Genomic DNA, 27,506 nt, shown 5'->3' with positions numbered 1-27,506 from the left:
CAGAGCTTCAGCTGCTGGCCTATGCCACAGCCACAGCCACAGCAACACCAGATCCAGGCCACTTCTTCCAGCTACACTGTAGCTCATGGTAATGCTGGATCCTTAACCCACTGAGTGGGGATAGGGATCAAAGCTGCATCCTCATGGATATTAGTCAGGTTTGCTACTTTTGAGCTACAATGGGAACTCCTGATGCAATTTTAATTTTAAAAATTCTAACTGGGCTTTCCAAATAACTTGAAAACCTGATCCCAAAGTTTTATACAAGAGCAAAAAGCCAAGAATAAAGAACAACAACATCAAAAAGCATATAGGAAACAAATAGCAAAATGACAGAAGTAAATCTCTTCTTATCAGTAGTTACATTAAATGTAAATGGACTAAACTCTCCAATCAAAAGACAGAGAATAGGAGTTCCTATTGTGGCACAGCAGAAACCAATCCGACTAGGAACCATGAGGTTGTGGGTTAAGATTCCAGTGTTGCCGTGAGCTATGGTGTAGGTTGCAGAGGTGGCTCGGGTCTGGTGTTGCCTATGGCTGTGGTGTAGGCCTGCAGCTGTAGCTCCGATTAGACCCCTAGTCTGGGAACCACCATATGCCATGGGTGCAGCCCTAAAAAGCAAAAAAAAAAAAAAAAAAAAAAAAGACAGAGACTGGAATAATGGATTTAAAAAATGATCCATCTACATGTTGTCTATAAGAGATTCACTTTAGATCCAAAGACACAAATAGGTTGAAAGTGAAAGGATGGAAAAAGATATTCAATGCTAATGGTAAGCAAAAGAAAACAGGTTTAAAAGAAAAAAGAGGGGAGTTCCCGTCGTGGCGCAGTGGTTAACGAATCCGACTAGGAACCATGAGGTTGCGGGTTCGGTCCCTGCCCTTGCTCAGTGGGTTAACAATCCGGCGTTGCCGTGAGCTGTGGTGTAGGTCGCAGACGCGGCTCGGATCCCGAGTTGCTGTGGCTATGGCGTAGGCCGGTGGCTACAGCTCCGATTCAACCCCTAGCCTGGGAACCTCCATATGCCGCGGGAGCGGCCCAAGAAGTAGCAACAACAGCAACAACAACAACAACAGACAAAAAAAAAGACAAAAGACAAAAAAAAAAAAAAAGAAAGAAAAAAGAGGGGCATTATATATTAACAAAAGTTTCAATATAATAAGAAAAAAATTACAAACACTTATGCACCTAATAACAGGCCATCAAAATATGTAAAGTGATTAGAAAATGAAATGCAAATCAAAAATAATGAAATAACACCTCAGACCTATCAGGATGGCTACTAATTAAAAAAAAAAAATCACAGACTTCCCATGTGGCTCAGCGGAAACAAACCCAATGAGTATCCATGAGGATGTAGGTTCAATCTCTGACCTTCCTCAATGGGTTAAAGGATCCGACATCACCATGAGCTGCAGTGTAAGTCATAGACGTGGCTCGGACTTGGAGTTGCTGTGGTTATGGCATAGGCTGGCAGCTGTAGGTCTGATTCGACCCCTAGCCTGGGAACTTTTGTATGCCATGGGTATGGCTCTAAAATAAATAAATAAATAAATAAATAAATAAATAAATAAATAACAGAAAAAAACAAGTGTTAGTGAGACTGCAGAGGAACTACAACCCTTGTGCACTGTTAATGAGAATGTAGAATAGTATAGCCACTGTGGAATATGGTATGGGAGTTCCTCAAAAATTAAAAGTGTAACTACTATATGACTCAGCAATTCTTCTTCTAGGTATATACCCAACAAATTGAAAGCAGGGTATCAAAGAGATATTTGTACACCCATGTGTATAAAGCATTATTTACAGATGCTAAAATGTGGCAGCAACACAAGTTTATTGACAGATGAAGATAAGCAAATTGTGGTGTATATAGTCAATGAAATGTTATTCAGTCTTAAACAGGAAGAAGATCCTGACATATGCTACAACATAGATGAAACTTGAGGACTTTATGCTAAGTGAAATAAGCCAGTAACAAAAAGATAAATATTGCATGATTCCACTTATATACCTACAGTACTCAACATCATAGAAGCAGAAAGTAGAACAGTGGTTGCCAGTGGTTGGTGGGAGGAGGAAATGGTGCTTTGCAAGATTAAAAGAATTCTGGAGCTGGATGATGATGATGATGGTTGTACAACAACATGGATGTATTTTGTGCCAATGAATTGTACAATTTTTGAAAATATTTATAAGGAGACACTGCCACTAAGGAGAGGCACACAAGCAATGTCAAAATACTGATAAAGCTCTATTTCTTCAGCTGGGAAGGGAGGATACAGGTGCTTATTACTATACTTTTAAAAACTGAACATCTATGCTTTATTTTTCTTTTGTATATATGTAAATATTTTTTCAGTATGATTTTTATGTAAGAGCCTTCAAGTTAAAAAACAGCAGCTATTTTTTATGACTAAAGTATCTTACAGTAAATCATTTTCCTGATGATCACAGGTTACACTGACAGTCTACTCACTGGTTCTAAAGACAACAAAGGCTGCAGAGTTTGAAATGGAGCAAAGATAACCAGGAGTTATCAAGACAAAGTAAGTAGATATAAAGTATAAAAAAGATATATCTATATGAAAAAAGATGTAGAGAAGGCAAATTAAAGCAGAGTAACATGGAGGGGTGAGTCTGTAGGAGAAGTACATGGATGACTTACTAGAAATTTTATTTTGCTTCAGGAGGAACAGACATACAGAAAGTAAGGCAAGTAAAAAGGGACAAACAGAATACAGCCAAGTGGAAAAGAAAGATCAAGAGGTAATTATACTGAAGATTATTTTTAATCTTTCCACAAGAAACAAAATAAAAATCTAAAAATTAATTTTCAACAAATTCCTATACTAATTGTGAAATTAAGACAGGGGCAGGAAAAGTTGACACTTTAGGGCAAATATTATTTTTCTAAGGCAATATTGGACTGACAGTTTCTGTTACATTGTAGAAAACTCAAATTCCCAAGTGGTATTCCAAGTTTTTAAGCAACTGTAATTAACAAAAACAAGTAATAAAAAGAGGTGCACTTCTGTTTTGTTTCTGGGAGTAGGTAAGCTCTAAGTCCAATATTGAAAGGCTGCTTTCTGGGCTACTGTTTCTGATATTCATCTGTCTCCTTTATTTTCTACACTAGCCTTCTTTTCTAGGTGATCGAGTTTGTAGAGCACTGTTTTCTTATACCACCTGAGACCTAGACAGGCTTTTTGTGGCACCTATTCACATCCTATATTTTAACTCCTTGTCCTTATCACATGGACGAAGTAAACAACCCTAAATTTAAATCCTAGATCTATAAGTTATCAAACCTCTGGGAAGTTATGCTCTCTGAGTCTCAGAATCATTACATATTGAAATAAAGACAATAATGCCTACCTTTGAATAACTGCCTTTAAATGCAATTCATTCAGACTTCTAGGTCAGCGTAGATACAGACACAGGTGGTGGGATTCTCAGTTTTAGAAGCACAGACTTGCTTCTCGTTGTAGTCGGGGTATGACTCTCAAATACCACCCCCAACTCTGGTGTCAGCAGAGATGCTCTTCTATTTTCTCACTTTCGTGGCTCCTATAGGACCTATTATGTCTCTGACCATCAGATAAAGATAATACCTGTTAATTGGTCCTACAGGATTCTTATGTGAATTTAGATCCCCTGTACAGATTTTGCAAATATCTCTCTTGCCCTTTTCTTGGAAATCCTACATTTTCCAATTCTGGATAATATATCTTTCCTCTCTGCCCTTTGATTTCTAAGTCATCTGAAAAAATATTTATTTAGTTCAATGATAAAGTCAGTTCACTGCCTTCTTTTCTAAGCTCTCACCTGAGTTTTTTTCTCATCAGAAACTTCTGCCTTCAATGAGGGCCTGTTTTCTCTATTAACTTCACACCATGCCCCATTATCTTACTAAAACATTCCACAGCATTACACTATAGAAAATAATTTAGAAGATAATTCTAGGTTCTAATCTCAGTCTCTTAACTTACTAAATACCACGTGACTTTCACCAAGTTATTTAACCTGAGGTTCAGTTTTTTCATCTGCAAACAGGGAATATGTCCTGACAACTTAAGAGGCTAAAGATCAAATGCAATAACTCAGGCAAATGTGTCTTGAAAACTATAGCTGTATACAATGCAGTAAGTTATGATAAAATATCCATCAACAAAATACTGGTTATGATAAAAGAATCTGAAGTCAAAGTGCTGGAGTTGGAGTCCTCGCTCTATTATTTACCTTTTAATATGTAAAATGAGGATTATAATACCTATTTAACAGGATATTAGCTCAATGATATTAATTATTATTATTACATGCTAGGTATTATACATGATACTAGTAATAAAATGGAATCTAGATAGACATGGCTAACATCTTTGCCAAACACCTCTATATCCTACCCCATATGCTACATTTGCTAAGTCATTTATGTCATATATACTTTACAGCAAAGAAAAATCTGAATAGTAAAGCATTTCCATAGAGCATCAAAAGAAGACTCCACAATTCCACTATTTCTTTTCTGCGAAATTTCCAGTGAACATGTAGTGACTGTGGTACTTTTCTTTATTCATCATTTGACTCAAACCTTTTATATTGACTTCTGGGTAAACCATCTAGAATATGTTTCTATCGAATGTGAATAATCTAAGAGAGTGTTTTTCAGTAACATCCAAAGACAATCTACTTCTTAATCACCTAAAATGCTAATTAAAAGGCAGATTCCTAGGAGTTCCCACTGTGCCACAGTGGGAACAAGTCCAACTAGAAACCTTGAGGTTGCAGGTTTGATCCCTGGCCTTGCTCAGTGGGTTAAGGACCCGGCGTTTTGTGAGCTGTGGTGTAGGTCACAGATGAAGCTTGGATTTGGTGTTGCTGTGGCTGCAGCGTAGTCCAGCAGCTGTAACTGCACTTGGACCCCTAGCTTGGGAACCTCCTTTAGTGCGGGTGTGGCACTAAAAACCAGAAAAAATAAAAATAAATAAAAGGTGGATTCTTAGATCTTATTTCAGACCTACTGATTCAAAAGCTCTGGCTAGAAGACATGAGACTGCATTTCTAGTAAGTTCCAAATGTGATTTTTATGTAAATCTGAGACCAACATCTCCAGGAAAGAAAAAAATCTCCACTACATAAGAAATCTGTAACAAAAGGAAATTTTGAAAATAATGATACAAAGCTTAATGAATGAGAAAAATTTTAATCATCAGAATAAATTTTCACATGCCTGTTTTTAACAGGGTTGAGTCAACGTACACAGAAATTAAAAACAAAAATGATTTGAACACACACACCTTAACTGTGAGTGTTTAAGAAATTCCTATTCTGGAAGCCAAGGGAAAGGATGGAAAGGGGACACTGAAAAAGTTTACACATATTTTAGAAGAGGCAAAGGAAACAGTGTTATTGCAATATTCACTCCTACGGAAAATGGGATTTGGTAATATCATAAAATCGAATGGCTGGAGTTCCTGTCTTGGCCCAGCAGAAATGAATCTGACTAGGAACCATGAGGTTGCAGGTTCGATCCCTAGCCTTGCTCAGTGGGTTAAGGATTCGGAGTTGCCTCGAGCTGTGGTGTAGCTCGCAGACACGGCTTGGATCTGGTATTGCTGTGGCTGTGGAGTAGGCCAGCAGGAACAGCTCTGATTAGACCCCTAGCTTGGGTACCTCCATATGCCTCTGGTGCGGCACTAAAAGGACAAAAAGACAAAATAAATAAAATAAAATAAAATAAAATAAAATAAAATAAAATAAAATAGAACGTCTTTCTCTTAAATTCAAGACAACTAAAGACAGACCTCCCTGATCCAGCTCCTCACATCTACCACAAACCTTGGATAGTCTCTCAAATGTAGATTTTGCCTACTTGGGAGTTAAGTTGGTCCTGTGACCAAACAGAGGCAAAGAAAAATATGATATTTTGATAAAAGACAACAAATTTTCATTAAAAATAACCAAAGTAACCAATAAAATTTAAATGTATACCTTTTACATAGCCAGTTATAGAAGGAATGTCACTGAGACACGGAAGAGAATCAACCAAGGAGCTCTGAAGTCCTAGTGGATATAAACTTTCCAAATAACAATTCGAAGATAATGAACAAAATGTTTCCCTACCCATTAGGCCACAATGGTCCGAGATCTCCTATGAAGCAGAAAATAAAATGCCCTAAGATGGCAGTGAATTTGGCACTATGACTAGAAGTCCGGTGAGCCCAAAGAGGAAAAAGACGCCCAACCTGCCCACACTAACCGTCCTCAACCAAGTCTGGAGCAGCGGAGCAGGCGGGGCTGCGATTTCTCCTGCATCACCGAGCTCTCAATTCTCCGCCTGCGTGAGCACCGCCCACCCACTCGCGGCGTGAACCCACTGGGCCTAGCCTCTCCTTCCCCCTCCCCTCGGCCTGGTGCTGAATCATGAGCCCAATATCTCCAAAAGGTAAAATCTAAGAACAATGCCACCCTTAGGGCTGGCCTGAATGGAGTGCCAGGTCGGGGTGGGGCAGAAGGCTGAAAACAACTTTGCTTCCCTTCTTTCCAAATTCCCCACCTAACCCCGAAATTAAAACAAGTACTGCAGCGCTAGGGAATTCCCAAGCGGGCGCCCCTTTACCGGGGTTGTTTGGGTCTGCGACGCTGGGACCTGGGCCCAGCGTGCTCCGCCTCATTGTTCCAACACCGCCCGCCGCCCGTCAGGAGTCCGCGCCCTGCCAGGCCGGGCGAACTCGCAGTTGCTGAGGAAAAGGGCTGCGGATCTCCGACCCTCGCCCTTTTGGCCAAGTAACAACAGTCCCCTGCATACTTTCATCGCCCTCCTGCCAACCTATCCCTAAAGCGGAACCAACGAGTCCCACAGCGGTAACCGGGCGGGTGCTGTCCAAATGCTGGGAGGAGGAGGACTGGGGCGGGAGGTGGGGGTTTGGGGGGGAATCAGGAGTCTCCGGCCTGTGTGTAGCTGCAGCCCTCGCCCCATGGCGCGATGCCGGTTTCACAAGTACCGCTGGGCTATGGTTCCTCCTACCGGGCAGGGAGCAGCTCGGCTATGGCCATCTCCCAGCCCTGGATGCTGGTGCCGAACAGCCCTTAACCCTCCTCGGCTCCAAAGCAGGCTGCGGAAGTCACCGTATGCTACTCACCCCAACTGTTTCTGTCCTTGCGGCTCTTCGCCATGGTGGTCTGGGGACTGGTGGCGGCGAGGCGCTGTCACTGCGCTCGCTCTTCTCCCGGGCGTAGGTTCCTGGAGGTGGGAGGCTCTGTGCCCGCGCTGGGCGCAGTTCGCACAGGCTCTGAGGATGTTGCTGTGGCGCTGGTGCGAAGGAGTGGGGAGAAGGGAGGAGAAAGCGGATGAACCAAGCTCAGCATCACAAGCCCTAGTTCAAACAAATACCAGCGTCACACCCTCCCTACCTCTGCCCACCCCCAGGGCCTGAAGACAGTGACAGACGATGTACTGCAACATTTTCAATGGAAAATACATAGAAATAAACAGCACCCCTTTACACACTCTCAAAGAACTTAACAGTATTACACTGTCAGAAATACACAAACCAATATACTGCAAAATACTGGATGTTCAGATACCTGTTTCTTAGAACAGTTACATATTAGTACAAACATGCTGGCAATATTTATATAGACAAAGAAGTTAAAATAATCTGCATTTATCTACAAGGGCACAATTTTCTCCCTAATTTAAAAGCAAGTCTATTTAATAAAGAGGGTATCATGTATTTTTGCACATGTATCCTGAACAGGCCCGTCCTTTCAATTTAGGATAGCCAGTTTAAATTAAGAACAGATGAACAAAAGCTGGAGATTCATCATAATCTCTAACTCCATGTTTAGTAGGCAAAATTTCCCACAAGATTTGCAGGAATATAGCCTGGAGTCATACTGGCAAATATTCTAAGTAAAGTCATACTACACAGTTTGGAAGAGTGTTGGCAATAACAAAGGTTGTAGACAATTTCGAATAGTAAACCAAAAGGCAATAAATATTTTAAAAAACATTCTCAATCTCATTTTTTACTGGTTTCTTGCTCTTTACCTATAAAGCTAATTTTTAGTGTCCTAGAAACCCTGTCCCTTCACACTACTGGATTCTCAAGATACCATTATCCCATTCCTCACATCCTCATACAGTTTTCTCCTGCATTTGGTTGTTGCCCACACACTCTACACAGATCATTTCTGCCTAGGAGATTACTGCTAGGCTCTTAATTACCATATTCTTGGTCTCTGTTTATTCCTCATCATAAGCAACTCTTCACTCCCTGTTCCCTCAATGTAATTTATTATGATGGCTTCAGACAGGACTTCCATGCTGTTGATTCCCAAATCTATTCTTCTAGTTGTAAGCTCTCTTAAGGAGAGAAAAATCATCATTCCAGAGCTGAATTCAAAACTGCCCGAGGTCATCTTCACTTTGTTTTCCTACTGGCACTTCTCTCACTCATCACTGCCAAATTCAATGCATTCAATATTTCAGTTAATGGTACTACGACCTCAGAACACTGTAAACCAGGTTTACATTACGGTTTTAAAGAGGGGACTGTGTTCAATAGAGCTGCATTCCCTAAACACTAATGAGACAATACTGGAAAACAGAAATTATCTTACCCCGTACCTACAGATCAAATTAACAGAACAAAAAGAAGTGTGTTCTGCTCCTCTTGTATTTTTTTTTTTTTCCGGTCTTTTCCAGGGCTGCTCTCGTGGCATATGGAGGTTCCCAGGCTAGAGGTCTAATTGGAGCTGTAGTCGCTGGCCTACGCCACAGCCACAGCAACGCAGGATCCAAGCCACGTCTGCAACCTACACCATAGCTCACTGCAACGCTGGATCCTTAACCCACTGAGCAAGGCCAGGGATTGAACCCGCAACCTCATGGTTCCTAGTCAGATTCATTAACCACTGAGCCATGATGGGAACTCCAGACTCCTCTCTTTTTTTTTTTTATTATTATCATCATTATTATTTTTTATTTCTTGGGCCATTCCCGTGGCATATGGAAGTTCCCAGGCTAGGGCCACCAGCCTACGCCAGTCCTCTTGTACTTTTTTCCTGTAATTTTTGGCTCCTATGCCAGCCTGATAATCCCTTTCAGATGAATCCCATTAAAAAAAAGTACAGTAGATTCTAGCCCCCAAATTTATATACATAATTCAATATCTATCCCTAATTAAAAAAAGAAATTTATTTTAAAAAACTTTTCCCTGTGTAATAAATAAGCAATCTGTGAGATAATATTTAAGACTATGAATATCTTGGCCAAGAACTTTCAATCCAATGGTTTTTAGCATCCCCTGGTATCCTTTACAGTAGTGATTTTAAAATGATGATTTAAAAATAATTATACCATTTCTTTTACATTTCACATTTAGTAGCTGGCATTTCCTCTCCTGCCTTTTTTTGTTGAGTACTATCATGGATTCATGAAATCTAAAAAAATTTTTATTGTATTATTCACCATCACTATTCTTTCCAATGTTCAAATTGTCCTAAATTTAAGTCAATGGTAGCCCTGTCCTTTTAAGATGTCCTATTTGTCTGTAATTATTTTTCTTGTTTTCTGGAGTAAGAAAATGTTTCGAGTTTCCCCTCTATTTTCTCTGCCTCAGAACTAGGATTAACCACTCCTCCAAGAAGTTCTGCTTTTGATGTGAAAAGGAATTCAGAAACCAAGATCTGAGTGCTAGCTGTGCTCTTTGCTTGAATGGAGTTTCACTGTTTATTCTTTCAGTGGACACTGTTAGAACGTATTTTTTTAATCATAAGTTTAATCAATTCTAATGAAACACCTCTGACAATATGATAATACATACGGAGTAATTTGTTGCAGCATTTTTGGTAAATGCAAAGTATTGGAAATCACCTAAATGCCCATATAGGAAAGTGGTTGAATACACTATAATACATCTGCACAATGGAATAATATGCAGCCACAAAAAGAATACAGAAGATCTTTATGAACTGACACATACTGATTTCCAGAATAAACTGTTACACAGAAAAAAACACCCAAAGTATAGATACTTTATCTATCCTGCAAGAAAGAAAAGAATATCAAAAAATAAATGTACCTACTCATTGGTGCAAAAGAAATACAGGCATAATAAACCAGAAACCAATGAGATCAGTCACCTGGGAGATGGGCAGGAAAAGGATGAAAGCTATGGAAGAACAGGAAAAGGATGAAAGCTATGGAAGAACTGGAACAGGGTAGGAAGGGTTAGGAAGACTGATACTTCTTTGAGTATAACCTTTTTATATAGCCCTGACTGTTAGAGCCGTGGTAGTGTTTTACATTCTCCAAAATAAATAACCAAAATCAATCAGGGTACAGGGGTTGGAGAGAGGAACTTAAAATGGAATTACAAACAGTTGAAAAAAAAGGAATGAACCTAACTGTATTACAGCTGAATAAGCTGAGGAGCTTTAGAAAATAGCATTTTGATCGTATACTCTAAGACTAAAGACAAAAACTGTACACACAGCTATTATTCTTTAGTTCATAATTTATTTTTCTCCCAGGACATAGGTTAGCAATTCTAAAATTATTTATGTATTCACTAATATTGAATAAATATGTGGTACACAATCAGAACCAGATTTCTTGCTGTTGGAGATAAAGTTATAATAAGGAAAGGGGAAGGATAGAATGAACCCTGTGGTGTTGAACTGGAATCTGAGGTATCAGCATGATAGAGTAAAAATGTAAATAAGTGAATTTTAAAAATAGGCAGTAGATCTAAACTGACATTTCTCCATAGAAGATAAACAAATGTTCAATAAGCACATGAAAAGATGATTTAACATTTTTAGTCACAAGGGAAATGCAAAGCAAAAATTTTTAAAAACTACAAGATACCATTTCAGACTTACTAGTATGACTATAATAAAAAAGAAAGACAACTAGAGTTCCCATTATGGCTCAGCGGAAACGAATCTGACTAACATTCATGAGGACACAGGTTCCATCCTTGGCCTCGTTCAGTGGGTTAAGAATCCGGCATTGCCCTGAGCTGTGGTGTATGTTGTAGACATGGCTTGGATCTCGTGTTTCTGTGGTTGTGGCATAGGCTGGCAGCTACAGCTCTGATTTGACCCCTAGCCTGGGAACCTCCATATGCCGTGGGCACGGCCCTAAAAAAAAAGACCAAAAAAAAAAAAAAAAAAAAAGACAATAAAAAGTGTTGGTGTGGATATGGAAAAATTGACACTTCTAGTGGGAGTATAAAGTGGTACAGCCTCTTTGGAAAACAGTGTGGCAGCCTCTCAAAAAGTTAAACATAGAGTTACCATATGGCCCAGAATTCCACTCATAGATATATACTCAAATGAAAACATATGTTCACATAAAAACTTGTTTAGGAATGTTCGAAACAGCATTGTTTATAGTAGCCAAAAGGTGGAACAACCTACAGGCCAATAACTAATGAAGAGATGAACAAAATGTGGTATATCCAGGAGTTCTCTTGTGGCTCAACGGGTTAAGGATCCAGAGTCCCTACAGCAGCTGTGGCACAGGTTCAATTCCTCGACTAGTAACTTTCATATGCTGTAGGCATGCCCCCCCCAAAATGTGGTATGTGTGTGTGTCTGTGTATACACACACACATATACCAATGTAATATTATTTAGCTATAAAAATAAATGAGGTGCTGATAAATGCTACACCATGGACAGACCTTGAAAACATTATGTTAATTGAAAGAAGCAAACCACAAAGACCCATACTATGATTCCATTTATACGAAATGCCCAGAACTAGCAAATCTATAGAGACAGAAAGTAGATTAAAGGTTGCTCAAGGCTAGAGAGGGTGGGTATGAGATTGGGGAGAAATTGGGGAGTGACTGCTATTGAATATGAGGTTTTTCTGGGGGTGATAAAATATTTGAAAACTGATGGTGAAATTAATTCTGGTCAACTGTGAAAACAGTAAAAATCACTAAGTTATATAATTTAAACTGGTGAATTATATCTCAATAAGTTTTTTTTTTTAAGTCAAAGTCAAGTTTATTTTAAATCACAGAAAAAAAGAAGAAAAGGTATTTGTACTTTAGTACGCTAGATCCTCTTTCTCCCTGACTCCTTTGGGATATTACTCCATAAATTATTCTCTCCCTCCTGTATCCTCAACTATTTCTTCTATGAGTTCCTTCCCCACACTCATTTTCCCCAATCATAAGAAAATAACACTCTCAATCAGGAGTTTCTCAATAATTGATGATCCAACTTGCTCCTTCCTTCTATAACTAGCAATCTTAGAAAAGTATATCAGTTTGAATGCTTTTGGCTGTATAGCATAATGGCTTAAACAAAAAGGACATTTATCATCATATAATATTTTTAAAGACACGTTAGTTCTATGGTGGTTCAGTCATCAGTTTAACATCATCATTGATTATATTAGGATAAAAATGTGGCTGCTATTAAAATTTATAGTGGCTTAAGACAGATACTTATTTCTCTCTCATGAAATATCTGAGTATAAAACATTCAGGGCTAATTCGGCAGCCTCAAAATATCAAGGAAACCAAGCTCTTTACACTTTCTTCTATCATTAACTTCGGACTCCAGCATGCAATCCAAGATGGCTGCTTGGACATTTACATCCTCATTCCAGCCAGACAGAAGGGAAGGAAAGGAAAAAGTGGATACATCCATTCTAAGGGTACAACCCAGAAGTTTCACATTATCATCTCGACACAAATGTCACTGACCAATATATGTCCCACCTAGTTGATAAAAATATCATGTATTTAACTAAAATTTGGGGACTCTGATGTTACAGAAAGAAGAGAGATAGGTATTGGAGGACACCACCAGATTTTTTCACAAGGACCCAGGTTGCATTCCATCATCCTGTGTGTGAACTTATTTTCTAAAGTGGGTTCCTCTCAACAGTTCCAAAATAGCATCTGCCATTCCAGTCATGAGAGGCAGATAGCCATACCCAGAAACAGAAAAAGGCAGCTCCATGTCTTGGGCATTTTGTTAAAAGGAAAACCTTCTAAAAGCACTCCAACAGACTTCTCCTCATTTGTCTTGTACAGAATTGTCTAAGCCTAAACCATCCCCTTAACAAAGGAATAAGGCTAGGCCAATCAATATTTATCCCCTAGAACCTGAGAGGGTCTCAAATTTCCTTTGATGGACATAGCCACTAGGAAAACGCCCATAAAATTGTGGTTCTGATATTAAGGAAAGAGGAGAGAGGATTACTTTTGAGCATAATGTCCAAGATCCATTTCCCCTTACTCTCTACTAGCATCTTAGCTGGTGGGTTATCCAAACTTTACACCCATAGGCTCTAAGACCTTTTATTGATTGATTGATTGATGGCTGCATCCACAGCATATGGAAGTTCCCAGGCCAGGGACTGAATCTGAGCCCCAGCTGCAACTTATGTCACAGCTGTGGCAATGCCAGATCCTTTAACCCACTGCACCAGGGACAGGGATTGAACCCGCACCTCTATAGAGTCCTGAGCCACTGCAGTTGGATTCTTAACCCACTGCACCACAGCAAAAACTCCATTAATGGTCTTATCTTTACCAGACTGCTGAAGTTTCCCATTGTTCAGTAATTTTGGATATATGAAAACCAAGAGTTACCCTAGCGTATACCTGGGGTTCCAGAAGACCTCTTCTTCTTCTTATTTAAGTATATAGTTGATTTAAAATGGTGTGCTAATTTGTACAATACAGCAAAATGACTTAGTTATACACATACACACATTCTTTTTTAATATTCCTTTCCATTATGGTTTATCCCAGGAGGCTGGATATAGCTCCTCACGCTATACAGTAGGACCTCATTGTCTATCTATCCTAGATGTAACAGTTTGCATCTACTATCCCCAAACTCCCAGTCCATCTCTCTCCCTGCCCCCTCCTCTTGGGCAACAAGTCTGTTCTCTCAGACATAGTCCTTCTTATTCTCTGTGGATAAACAACCGATTTCTCCTTGGTAATTAAGACCAATCATCCCAACCAGTATAATGACACCATCTGCAACTACTGGCTCAGTCGTCTGAAGATCTCATATAAGCCAGGTAGTGTCAGCTTCCAATTTAAAGGAACAGTGACTGGGTTATCTGGGGACAGTATCTGTCCCTTGGGCACTAGGGCTTTCAGATCCACCAAACCCAATGTTTCACAGACCATGCTGTAGGAACCAAAAAGTGAATAATTAGGAATAATAGAAGAGCCACTCCTATCTCCACCCCCGCAAATAGATGGCAACATATATTGACCACGGAGTTAAATCCTGTATCATGTTCTCACAGAGGTTATCTCTCAGGCAACTGATCCTTCAGCAGGCCTTTCCTCCCTTCTATCATACTAGATGCTTCTAAGTGATGGGTTTGAGTTAATATCAGTTAATACCATGGGCAAGACTCCATTGCCATACTGCCTTCAGAGTAAAATGAGTTTCTTGCTCAAAATTAATGTTGCTTGGAGATGAAATAGGTATTCTGTAAGTCCATGAATTGTGGTACTGGTAGAAGCTTTCCAAGCAAGGAAGGTTAACCTGTATCTGGAATATGTATCTATTTCTATGAGGACAAACAGCTCTTCCTTCCATAATCAAAGGGATCTAGTTTAATTAGCCTGCCACCAGTCCAGGTGATTGACTGGACTGTCTAGGGAATAGTATACTAGGGTCTCCACAGTGGCCTCTGCTTTATAAGCAGATTAAATACTGCACACTGGCCATAACTGTATTATCCCTGGCAAGTGGAAGGCCATGTCACTGAATCCACGTTTAACCTCTATTCCTACTGCCATGTGGCACCACCGAACTAATACTAGGGTGACTGGGTAGAGGCTGAATGACATTATAGGGCAGATCATCTTTTAAACCTATTTATTGGGATGCATGCCCTCTTGTGGACAGTCAAATGCTTCACAGATACTTTCATATTCTGGACCAATTTTGAGAACCCATCCACAGTACATCTCCCACTGGATTCCTTATTCTGACCTTCTTTCCCAGTTATTGCTAACCTATTAACTACTGTGCATAAATCAGTACAGAACCATACCTCAGCCTGTGTCTCATTCTTAACAAAGAGGACAACCAGATGCTCTAGTCAAAATTACACCCCCTGGAAGAATTCCTCTTCATCACTATTTTTTAGGACTACTTCTAAATTTAGGACTACTTCTACTTATGAAGTAGAGCCATAATTCAGTGGCTCTATGCTTCTGGTTGGTGCCAGTATGTCATCTAGACCATTAATAAACCAGGCCCAAGCTTTTGCTTCTTCTGCTAAATGACCATAAGCCCACAGATATGGTTCCAAAATAAATGTGGCAAAGAAGTAGGGGTAGGTACAATAAAAGTTAGTCCATGTACTTCACTTGTGGCATTCCAGATTCGCTCAGGCTGCCCAAGTATATAGCTTTCCATTTGACAACGGAATTGTGCTACCCATATTCAGTTTATGATTCAGTAAATTAGATAACACTGTGCCTAAAAAGCAGTTCATGTCACAAAATCATTTACAATCTTGTGGTCAGGTGTTTATTATCTGCCAAGCCCTGATAGCGAGACAAATGAGAACAGGTGTTAACAGATAACGGGACGTTCTTATTCTAAAACCCTAGGGCTGTGCACTGGGATTCTCCTATTGGGCAGGCAAGAAACTCCATATAGTATCCTTTCTTATTATGGAGTCTGCTGAATCCTAAATTTGAAGTATCAGTGAAGCTTGTGCCATAATCTGGGCCTTCTGTAGGGGATTCTGTTTCCCAAGTCACATAAAAAACTGGTAGTCATATAGATTACATGGTAAAGGGTCAGTAAGTAGCAAATGCAATATGGTGGCGCCAAGATTCAAACTGTGTATCTTTCGTTGAGGTGGATAATGCAAGGTGGAGTACCTCCACTGGGTTGTTAGAAATTTCACGAAGATGCAGCTCTCTGAACTGGGTTTATTTCGCATTCTCTGATATAAGGGTCTTTTTTAAGGTTAGCTACTTTTCTGCTCACCAATCCAATTTGCACAAAGTCATCAAGATAAAATAGACTAGTGTGATCTTCTACTAGATGTCAAGGAAACAAAAGTCCTTTTGGAATAATACCATATTAAAACTGAGGTGCTTAAACAGCCCTGAAGTAAGACAGTGACAGTGCTGTCCCAGTCATCTGAAGGCAAAGTGCTTCTGATTATTTCTGTTGATAGGAATTGAAGAAAAAGCTACATTCTGTATTTCAAGTCAATAGTTATATTCTAGGTTCCAAGGGCTACGCTCTTTTATTCTAGTAAAGATTCTACATGTGGCCTACAACTATGACTGACATCAAGAACTGATTAGGAGTTCCCATCGTGGCGCAGTTGTTAACGAATACGACTAGGAACCATGAGGTGGCGGGTTCGGTCCCTGCCCTTGCTCAGTGGGTTAACAATCCGGCGTTGCCGTGAGCTGTGGTGTAGGTTGCAGACGCAGCTCGGATCCCGCGTTGCTGTGGCTCTGGCATAGGCTGGTGGCTACAGCTCTGATTCAACCCCTATCCTGGGAACCTCCATATGCCGCGGGAGCGGCCCAAGAAATAGCAAAAAGACAAAAAAAAAAAAAAAAAAAAAAGAACTGATTAAATTTTTAATAGACATTTTCCAAAACTAATTTGGCTATTACATGAGTGAAATAGATGAGTTAAAAGGGAAAGATAGCTTTCAGATTGTTCATTGTGGAACTAATATCTGTAATTTCCCCACTAAAAAGTTTGATTTTGATTTTCTACTTTGGCACAGGAGAGAGGTCAGCTAGGGAGGTTTTACTTCGCCCTTCCAATTATTACCCTTTACTCCACATAAATATATGTAGGCTATTCTCCTATCCGATAGAGCTATTCTCACATACATTTTGGGACTACAAAAATAATCCTATGAAGGTCTTCAAGTCCACTGTACCCACTATGAAATGGACCTGAAACAACATTACATTTTGTTTCTTTTCTTTTTAAAAAAAATTTCTTAATTGAAGTACAGTTAATTTACAATATTAGTTCCAGGTGTTTATCATAGTGAGTCAGTATTTTGCAGATTATTTGCCATTAAAAGTTATTACAAAATAATTAATATAATTCCTTGTGTGATACTTATATACTTGCTGCTTATCTATTTTTTACATAGTAGTTTGTATCCCTTAATCCTGGACCTCTAATTTTCCCTTCCCTCCTTTCCTTTCCCCGCTGGTAACAATTAGTTTGTTTTCTATAACTGAGAGTCCCTTTCTGTTCTGCATATACTTTCATTTGTATAACTGTTTTAGATTCCACATGTAAGTAATATATAATATTTGTTTTTCCTTGTCTGACTTAACTTCACTAAGCATATTATTCTCTAGGTCCTTCCACATTACTGCAAAAGGCAGAATTTCATAGCTTTGATTTTGATTGATTGATTGATTTTTGCTTTTTAGGGCCGCATCCGTGGTATATGGATGTTCCCAGGTTAGGGGGTGGTTTAAGAGCTACATCTGTCAGCCTACACCACAGCTCATGGAAATGCTGGATTCCCGACTCACTGGGTGAGGCTGGGGATCAAACTCACACCCTCAGAGTTCTCCCGTCGTGGTTCAGTAGTTCACAAACCCAACTAGCATCCATGATCTCTGGCCTCTCTCAGTGGGTTAAAGATCTGGCATTGCCCTGAGCTGTGGTGTAGGTCACATATGAGGCTCAGATACCATGTTTCTGTGGCTGTGGTGTAGGCTGGCAACTACAGCTCTGATTTGACCCCTAGCCTGGGAACCTCCATATGCGTGGCCCTAAAAAGACAAAAAGACACACACACACACACACAAAAACAAAACAAACAAACAAAAAACAAAAAACCCGCACCCTCATGGATATTAGTCAGATTCTTTTCTGCTGGGCCACAATTGGAACTCTAAAATTTCATTCTTTTTAATGGCTGAGTAATATTCCATTGTGTGTGTGTGTGTGTGTGTGTGTGTGTGTGTGTGTGTGTGTGTGTGACATCTTCTTTATCCATTCATCTATTGATAGGCACTTGCTTCCATGTCTTGGGTACTGTAAATTGTGCTGCTATGAACAATGGGGTAAATATATCTTTCTGAATTTGTGTTTTCATTTTTTCCATGTTTATACCCAACAATTGTTGGATAATATAGCAGTTCTCTTTTCAGTTTTTTGAGGAAGCTCCATACTGTTTTTAACAGCAGCTACAACAATTTACATTCCCACCAACAGTGTACAAGGGTTCCCTTTTCTTCACATCCTCTCCCACACTTGTTACTTGTAGACTTTTTGATGACGGCCCTTGTGACAAGTGTGAGGTGATAGCTTATTACTGTTTTCATTTTCATCTCTCTAATAATTAGCAATGTAGAGCATCTTTTCATGTGCCTGTTAACTATGTGTATGCCTACTCTGGACAAATAGCTATTTAGGTCTTCTGCCCATTTTTTTGATTGGGCTGTTTGTTTTGCTTTTTAGGGCCACACCCAGCGCATATGGAGGTTCCCAGTCTAGGGATCCAATCAGAGCTATGGCTGCCAGCCTACACCAGAGCACAGCAACGCCAGATCCAGATCTGAACCGTGTCTGCGATCTACACCACAGCTCACAACAACCCAATCCTTAACCCACTGAACAAGGCCAGGGATCGAACCCGTATCCTCATGGTTCCTAGTTGGATTCCTTTCCAACACACCACGATGGCAACTCTCATGGGCTGTTTGTTTTTTAACATAAAGTTGTATGACTTGTTTATATATCACTTGATTTTAAGTCTCTACTTTGATCAATGGAATTTTAGTTGTGTTTTGAGACTGCAATGATTAACATTCAGGGCCAAAATTTATTAACCTTTAGAAAATGTGGGAGTTTCCCATTCCTCAGTTCACAATCCCCTAGTAAAAGGACTTAAGTCTCTCTTGGAATTGCCTCAGGAAATATTTGTTATTTACACCTGGCTGCACTGCAGAATCCTTCCTCAAAGAAAGCTGGTATCCCCCTTAATTAAGGAACTTTAGGTTTGTGAACTGGCTTTAGTTTATGAATCAGATGATAGGTCCTGAATCTCCACTACAGTGACTTGACTTAGATTTCTGCTCAACAGACCTAGAATTTTCTGTTTACTTATGTCATGGAGCCCTTAAGTAGGCTGCTAGTTTCATTCACTCCTAGACTTGGTGTTCATAAGCCACCACCAAGGATCCTTGTAGTCAAACACTCTGATTATCACTTCTCCCTGAGGGTTACCAAGATAATTGTGCTGAACATGTCTTTAACAGTTAGAAATCTCCCACCTGGCATCTATTCCCTATTCTCTCTTAAGGATCTCAATATTCCTACTGAAATCATGGATCCCAATTTCACTGTGGCATCTCCATCATCATCTCCAACCGAGGACAGACACCGAAAAATATTTTAAGGAAATCTGTGGCCCTTTACTCAATGCCTCGATAAAGGTAAATTTTATGGGCCCTTCTAGGGATCCTCTGGATAGAGCATGACTAACCAGGATGCACATAATAAAGCAAGTCCAAAATTCCCATTTCCCTAAAATGTCACATTCCTTCTTCTACAGTATGGCAGGGAAATTCTGGCAGCTCATCATATAGACCAGCTGCTAACATCAACAAAATCTGAATCAGAGGTAAATCTCTGGCAAGATACTGTAATTCCTTTAGTATATAAGCACTCTCTTCCAAGAACAGGTCTTGTCTTCCCTCAGGATTATGCTGAAATCTAACTCTTGTTCAAAATTCTCAATTTTATTCATACCTGCCTGAATGCCCCCAATTCCACATCACAGGGTCCCAGTCCTTCTTCAATAGTGCTCTTACCTTAACATAAAAGATCTGCTTCTCACATTTAATTGTCCTTGTAACTCTGTAGCCTTTACTACTAGGGCTTGATCCCCAGGTACATCTGCCCTGCAGTTTCAAGAGAAAGGTTTCTTCAAAGCTGTCAAGGAAACTTTCTGATTTTTCTACTCACGCCTTAAGTTTGGAATTCAAGGCTCTCTATTTGTCTTTTTTCCCACATATTCTCACAGAAGCAATCAGAGCAAATAACACCAAAATTTTAACAATTATCACTGTCGTAGCAGTGCTAGAGATTGGTCTTCCGATGCTATGCCTTCCATCAGCACTCCATCTCACACCACTGTTGGTGGTGATTTAAATAATCATGATGTCACTCCATGCTAGGGAATACCATTGGTTCATTTTCTGTGGCAAGTAGTTTATACAAGTAATCATCAGATTTGTGAAGTCACATAATTAGCATTTTACTAAAGAACTTTGCAAGCGTTTCTTTCCTGAGGCTACTTCCAATTTCCATAACTATTAATCAGGGTTCTGGCAAGAAAGAGCACAGAAAGAGAATTTAACAAAAGAACAATTATAACAATATGGACATGGTTAAAGGAGCCAAAAGGGAATAGTGAAGTACCTTCAGGCTAGCTACAGTGAGAAGCCATTATTATCCCTGCACTAAAGGGTCAAGGAGAAAGAGTATTAGGATTCTGCAAGAACTCTATAGCTTAGGATGGGGGTCTACAGCTTCTTCTGCACATTGGGGCTTTTTAGAACACTAGTTCAACATCAAGTGTAGGCAAACATAGGCACTCTTTTTGAACACTATTACTATTTTGTGGGGCGATCAATAAAGAACAATGTTAGATTCTTTGTAATTTGTATTTTTCTTAGGTATTAAATTTGTAGACAGAGGAGCTCCTGTTATGGCTCAGTGGAAACGATCACGATTGTTATCCAGGAGGATGCAGGTTCGGTCCCTGGCCTTGCTCAGTGGGTTAAGGATTTGGCATTGCTGTGAGCTGTGATGTAGGCTGCAGATTCGGCTTGGGACTAGCGTTGCTATTGCTGTGGAGTACACCAGCAGCTGCAGCTCTGATTCAACCCCCTAGCCTGGAAACATCCATATGCTGCAGGTACGGCCCTAAAAAATCGAAAAGCTAAATAAATAAATAAATAAAATAATAAAAAGTAAAAAAGTAAGTAAGTTTGTAGACAGGAACAATTTGTGAGCTGAAAACAGGAACCCTCCTTTCAATTCTCATATAAACTTTAAAAAAAAAACCCAGGGAATCAAGGTTACATATCAGACGATCAATTCAAGCTGGCTAAAAAAAGGGGGTTGCACTGCCCTTCACAACTCTGTGTTTTAAAACTCTCTCATCATACCCCCTGATACCGATTCTGAATGAGAAACCTGTTCTACTGCTCTCTAGAACAAAACAGAATTCTCCTACATTTTAAAAAAAAGTTTTGGTCTCAACAGACAACTGACCTTCATTAGTAACAGAAAGAATAGTTTAACTATTTGAAAGTCCAAATCATAACTGCAGCAAATGTCTTCCAATATTTACTTGATTTATATTGAACAAACCTATGAGGCCCAATCACATAAAATTACATTTTGCAACTAGTTTATATTGCAAGAGTCATCAGAAGATTATATTCCTCAAGCCTATAAGTTCCATGCAAAAACTTTTGCCCTCATGCTCTGTTTTGCCACACTTGAGGGTCTTAATTAGCCATTCTATATTGATTAGTAAATTGTGAAACTTACACAGGTAGAAGTTTAAAAATTTTATGTCCCCAAATTTTAAAAAATTAGCCTTGGCCAAAATTGAAACCAGAGGCCACAGATTATAACTAGCATTTTACTAAAGTACTTTGAAAGAAGGGAAAATCACTATAAAGCACAGAGCAAACCATCATAGTTGTAAAACATGGAAAATATTTACTTGCCAGGTATTATGAAAACAAAGAATATGACAATTAGGTTAACACGAAGGCCCTATCAAGCCATATTTATTCTTATTCAATACCTTGGCATTATAAAATTGGGTAGTTTGTAAGAAATTCTTCCATTAGCTATAAATTTTTTTTGCTGTTGTTGTTATGGCTGTACCCATGGCATATAGAAGTTCTCAGGCCAGGGACTGAACCCCAGCCCCAAGCTGCAACACCACCGAATCCTTTTTAATCCGTTGTACCAGGCTGGAGATGGAACCCGCACCTCCATAGAGACCTGAGCTGGTGCAGCTGGAATTCTTAACCCAATATGCCACGATGTAAACTCCTGTTAGCTGTACTTTTTTTATTGTTACGTAACCTTCAACCCTGAAACCAAGTGCTTAATTGTTTTGGAGGTAAAATTAGATTTATGCACTGTATGTTTATTTTATGGAAACTGAATTTGAATTTCTTTACCAACAATATTTAACACACAAACCATGACTTCACTGATCTTGATAAAATTAACTCAACAAGTATTTAAAAATTCTAAAGATTCTCTTGGAGTTAGTATAAAGCAACTGTTTTTTTCTTTGCACTGTGGTATAAGTAAAATAATAATTATGGTTGACATTTTTTAACCACCACATAGAATCTCGACTTTTTCCATGCTATCCACCTGTGGGCTGATGGTCAAAGCATGTGGATATGCAATTACTGGCAACATAAAACATCTGCACTCCCGGGTCTTGTTGAAGCCTAGGACCTCAAACTTTTTATGGCCTAACTCATACCAAAATTGTGTTTCGAGAATAACATGCTTAAAGGAAAACATGCTTCAGAAAGACATGTATCCTTGTTTCAAATTGGGAATTCACATTTTCCACTTTATGAAGACTTGTGAAATAAGTTTTTCTAAAGTCTTAGTATCAGGAAAAGATATGCCTCTCTCTCAATCAACTGGTTTACTGTGATCCTCAAAACACTGTAAAATGTTCTGCTTTGGCCAATTTGCTACACTGTTCTGGTATCCTATTTTTCTCTCTTTAACATCATACCTATTTCCTCATTTACTTATTTTTATCTTATGTTGTAGTATGCATTTTCTGTATGTTGCCTCAAATTCTCTGAGGAATAATGGAGATATAAATAAGAATAAGTAAATTTCAGACTAGAAAAAGGATCAATACCTATATGGTCAAAGGAGGAAAAAAAGAGTCTATGACAGTAAACAAGTACTAGGATACCAATAGAACATTTGAAAAGATTTTGAGTCATTGAAGCCAAAAGTATTTGCCCACCAAAACAAGTGCCAAGAAGCTTTGAAAGAAGGAACTGTTCTTCAACAATTTTTTCAATGCAGCAAACACATAGGCTTTGTCCATAGAGCATGTAAGTCTGAGCTTACTTATGTTCCCTAAATAAGTGCTCTTTGTGCATGGAACACAAAAAAATACATATATTCCCTGTACAGCTAAGGTGTGAAGTTAATTTGTACATTACCAAACTGATTACAATGATCAACAATAAGGGATATATTGCCCGAGAATGGAATGAATTGGATGTTCAAAGCTACAGGCCAGCATCTGTGACTTGCTCTTTTGTGATTTTTCAGTCACTAAATGGATTGGTCAAGTGTTAGCTGAATTTTTTTGTTCAAAACCTTCATTGGGCTCTACAAACAAAATCAATCTGGCAACCTTATTTCTACCTTGGAACAAGACTGGAAGTGAAACTACAAAACAGCTTGTGAAATATTCAGCCAAATTACTTCCCTAAACTCCTGTTTCATATTCTGTGCATTGTGAAGTATGTTAAAAAGCCTTTTATATTTGATAACGCCCTTTACAATCTTGTAAAATGCCTTATAAACACTTTCTCAGGTGTCGGATGCAAAACCCTACCCTCTTCAAGCTGCAGATAAGGATGTGGAGATATTGCCAAATAGGATGTCTTTTTTGTCCCAGATCACATACTGAGTAAGTGGTAGAGTCAGAACCAGGTTGTGGTCCCTGATTTTCAGCTGCTGCAGAACTCCCGACCCAATTAAAGGAACAATACCTGCGCTGAGACACTGCGTGTGCCCAACAGGGATAAGAACCACATAGACTTCCTAGGAATTCCGACTTTCGGAAATGTCTTGGGAAAACTTAGTGGAAGACAGGTTGCGCAGGTGTGCAGTGCAGCCTCAAACTGGTACCACTGGGAATGGTTTGCAAAACAGGAAGGTGCAGTTGGGTGTGCCGCGACTTAGTTAATCTGGCACTCCCCCACCTCCCTCCCGGGCGCCCCATTGCCAGATTACTTCTGGCTCAGTGCCCTCAACGAACCATTTTCTCAACTGGGAGGGCTGCGTTCCCATCGCCCTCGTGCCCACCCTACTACTCTACCCGCCACCCTCCAGGTTTACCTGACAAAGCTGGGAGCGGTTTAGCGGAGGCGCGTCAGCCCAAGAATGCCCGGGGGCGTCCGTGACCCCCAGAGTGGGGAGCAGAGCCCGGGTCAGGAAAGGACGCTCCGGGCCAGGGGGGCGCGGCGGCCCGGCCGGGAGAGTGTCGTGTCCCGAGCAGGCCTCAGGGCGGCACTCTGGTCTCGCGGCCGGCGCGCTCGGGCGGGACGCTGGGCGCCGACCCACGCTGGCCGGGAACGTGTCTCCCGGTGACGCAGCCCCGGGTGGGGAACGTGGTGCGGCGGCGGCGGCGACGGTACGCGCCTCCGCCGCCCGCGAGAGGACGTGCGGTGCAGCGAAAGGCAGCGGCGGCAGCACAGCTGGACTTGGAGGGCCGGCGGGCGCCGGGAATCAAGACGCAGGCGCCGGCGGGGAAGTAGGTCCTGGGCGCGGCGCTCAACAAAGAGCGGGGCCGCCCCCCTCAGGTACCGAGCCGGCCCCGGGCCCCGGCGGGCGGGCAGAATCCGGCCCGACAGTTCGCGGGCGGTCAGGGAGGGGGAAGGGCCGCGGCCGGAACACGGCAGCGGCGGGGCGCTGGGGACCCCTTCCAGGCCCGCTGGTAGCGGCTCCCGCTGGGGCGGAAAGGACGGGACTGGGCCGCTCGGGGTTGCAGCCTCTGCTCGTCCCTCGTGCAGGCGGAGCTGCGGGCAGAGGCTCCATGTTGGGAAGCGGCGCCGCTCGTCCTCGTTAGCGGGAATCGGGGCGCCGCGGGCACAGCCGGCGGGGGCCGGGCCCTGAACGAAGATGGAGGCCCCTCTGCGGCCTGCCGCGGACATCCTGAGGCGGAACCCGCAGCAAGACTACGAGCTCGTTCAGAGGGTCGGCAGCGGCACCTACGGGGACGTCTATAAGGTGAGGCAGGCCAGGCTCTTTTCCTGCGGTCCGCTGGCTCCCGGGAATAGGGCCACTTTCTGAGGAAGTGTGAGAAGGAAGGAGGATGCTTTTGTTGTTGCATCTTGGAGATGCCGCGGCCGGGTCCCATTTACTCCATTCGGAGCACCTTCTAATCCATGCTTGCACTGATCGCTCCAACAAGCAGAACTAACTACACCTTTGCGAACCACCGTTGTACTTTTTTTGTGCGTGTGTGTGGTATAAAGGCTTTTTAATGCTTATTTATGGTATCCAAGAAAGTTCGAATCTGCTTATGGAGTTGCGCTTGAGGATATTCTTGTCTTAACATGGAAAAAATGCTTCCTGGAAGACAGTAGACAAGGAAATATATTGACGTTCTCACATTTTCACAAAAAACTTTTTGATGGATGATGCTGTTTTAAAAAGTCCTTTGAAACCCCAGTCTCTCAATTTTAACTGTAAGTAGTCTAATGCTGGGTCAAAGTGATGTGTGCACAAACATTATCCTATGCAGAACAATGCTTTTCCTGGTAGAAGTTTTGGCATTTGTATCTGATGATGATTTTCTAATTCTTCTTTGGCAATTCCTCTCTCTGGGATTGATAACATCCCATGACCCAGAATAGTTAAGAGCAGCTGTCTTTTTAATTGTGCTCTTTTGCTTTATTTGAGACAAATGATGGGAATGAGTTACTCTTAGTTTGAAAAAAAAAAAAAAAAAAAGTCACAGGCAAGCAAACCCAGTTCCCGAAATCCACCGAGTTCTTGAAGGATCAAGAGGAAAGAGATTGTTTCAGATTGCCTTATGCTTTTTTGTTCTCTGTTCCAAAAAGGGAGCATTAATGTAACTCATATGGGTATGTTAAGGGAACTTGCCTTTGATTTTGCAAAAGCTTTGTTTATTGTATTTGATCATGTCATGTATCCCATTATTCTAAACAACACTCCTGCATATAGCTGAAATAGCCTTGGGTAATTAACCAGAACACTCCTCTGGGGTATGTTGTTTTTGTACAGGTGGTAATATGGAAGGAAAATATCCCTTCTTCCTAACTTCTATTTTTAATATCCTCTCTGTTAATAGTAACAATTCAAGGTTGGGTTATGACAGCTCTAGCACTGTTTGAGTCTGTTGAGATGCACTGTAATGGATAGGCTTTTTATCCTTTAAAACAGCATTTGAATCTTCTGTACTAGACACTGTTCTAGTATGGGATGCTGAATTGTGAGAGGAAGGTTCCAGTTTTTGCCGTGTGAATAATTTTAATTCAGAGTGGGTAATTACAATAATCTTCTTTATATAAAATTAGAGGTAGTTAACTCTTACTTGTTTATCCATGGATTAGTCATTTTGTGGAATGCTCTTTAAAAAATTGAAATTCCTGTCTGCTTTCTCAGTCCCACTTTTTAGTCATCTTCGTCTTATGATTCACTATGTGTTAGACTGGCTCAATTCATTTCATGTTAATAACATAATAGTCTGAATTTTAGTTCTTGTATTTTTCTCTCCTCCCCACTGCAAGAAAATTTAAAGTGTTTTCTCCATAAAAATCCCAAGAACTCCACCTTTTTTCTTTATAAATATAATAACTGAAGCAAGTGTCTGGAGCAGGGTTTTATTCTTTCACAGAAAGCAAAGGGTTATATTAAAGGGGCAGCTAATGCTTGCCTTTTACTCTGGTGCCTCCCTGCCCTATCTTTTCTCTTTCATAGCTCCTTCACCGAGGATCAAAGACTAAATATTTATCATACACCACTATCACCCATCCCCAGACAGTTCCCTTCCCTCATATTCATGCTTCCTCACATTTACTTGTATACTCATTCCACACCAGAACAGCTTCTGATTCCTAAACATTCTCAAAACTCTGGTCCCTTGTCTTCCGTTTTCCTTTGTTCTAATTACCTAGAATCACCTCCTACTCCCATTTCCAACTGTTGCTATCTTTCCTGTCCAGGAAAGCCTTACTCAAGTGCTCCTCTGGGAGGCCCCAGCCTCTCTCCTTTTCTCTCCTACCTCATTTACTGCTGTTCCCCCTCCTTCATTCTCTTCTACCCACACTGGTCTGCTTGCTCTTCCTTAAACATAATCCTCATCTTCCTACCTTTGGGTTTTTGCTCTGGCTATTCCTTCTGCTCAGAATATTTCTCCTCAGCCACAGGGCTTGCTCCCTTTTCTCTTTGCTTTTGTATCCTTTCAGTCTTTTTTCTACTTTGTCTTTCTATGCACTTGTTACCATCTAATGTAATGTTTTACTTTAAAAAAATTTTTTTTAATTTTTTAATTTTATGGCTGCACTCATGGCATGTGGATGTTCCTGGGCCAACGATTGAGTCCAGGCTACACCTGTGACCTATGCTGTAGATGTGGCAGTGCTGGATCCTTTAACCTATTGTGCTGGGCCCAGGATGGAACCTGCTCCTCCTCAGCGACC

General features: G+C 40.6%; 2 protein-coding genes across 3 annotated transcripts in view; one reads left to right on the top strand and one right to left on the bottom strand.

Annotated features, from left to right (window-relative positions):
- ATL1 (atlastin GTPase 1) overlaps window positions 1-7,254 on the bottom strand; it is an 88,974-nt gene extending 81,720 nt beyond the window's left edge. For both annotated transcript variants that reach the window (XM_013993393.3, XM_013993394.3), the window contains exon 1: window positions 7,152-7,254. In XM_013993393.3, the coding sequence (XP_013848847.1) occupies window positions 7,152-7,185 (34 nt within the window). In that variant the 5' untranslated portion in view covers window positions 7,186-7,254. The remainder of the gene's footprint in view (window positions 1-7,151) is intronic.
- A 17,191-nt stretch (window positions 7,255-24,445) lies between these two features.
- MAP4K5 (mitogen-activated protein kinase kinase kinase kinase 5) overlaps window positions 24,446-27,506 on the top strand; it is a 133,178-nt gene continuing 130,117 nt past the window's right edge. The window contains exons 1-2 of the mRNA XM_084980951.1: window positions 24,446-24,592; window positions 24,852-25,068. Coding sequence (XP_084837077.1) covers window positions 24,961-25,068 — 108 coding nt within the window. The 5' untranslated portion in view covers window positions 24,446-24,592; window positions 24,852-24,960. The remainder of the gene's footprint in view (window positions 24,593-24,851; window positions 25,069-27,506) is intronic.

The sequence above is a fragment of the Sus scrofa genome, chromosome 1, assembly GCF_054392235.1.
Source record: "Sus scrofa isolate SSC_HxYL_T2T_F1_AM1 chromosome 1, Sscrofa_HxYL_maternal_Yorkshire_Landrace_v2.0, whole genome shotgun sequence".
NCBI lineage: Eukaryota > Metazoa > Chordata > Mammalia > Artiodactyla > Suidae > Sus > Sus scrofa.
Note: the sequence above shows the minus strand (reverse complement) of the source record. Positions and strands in the feature narration are given on the sequence as shown.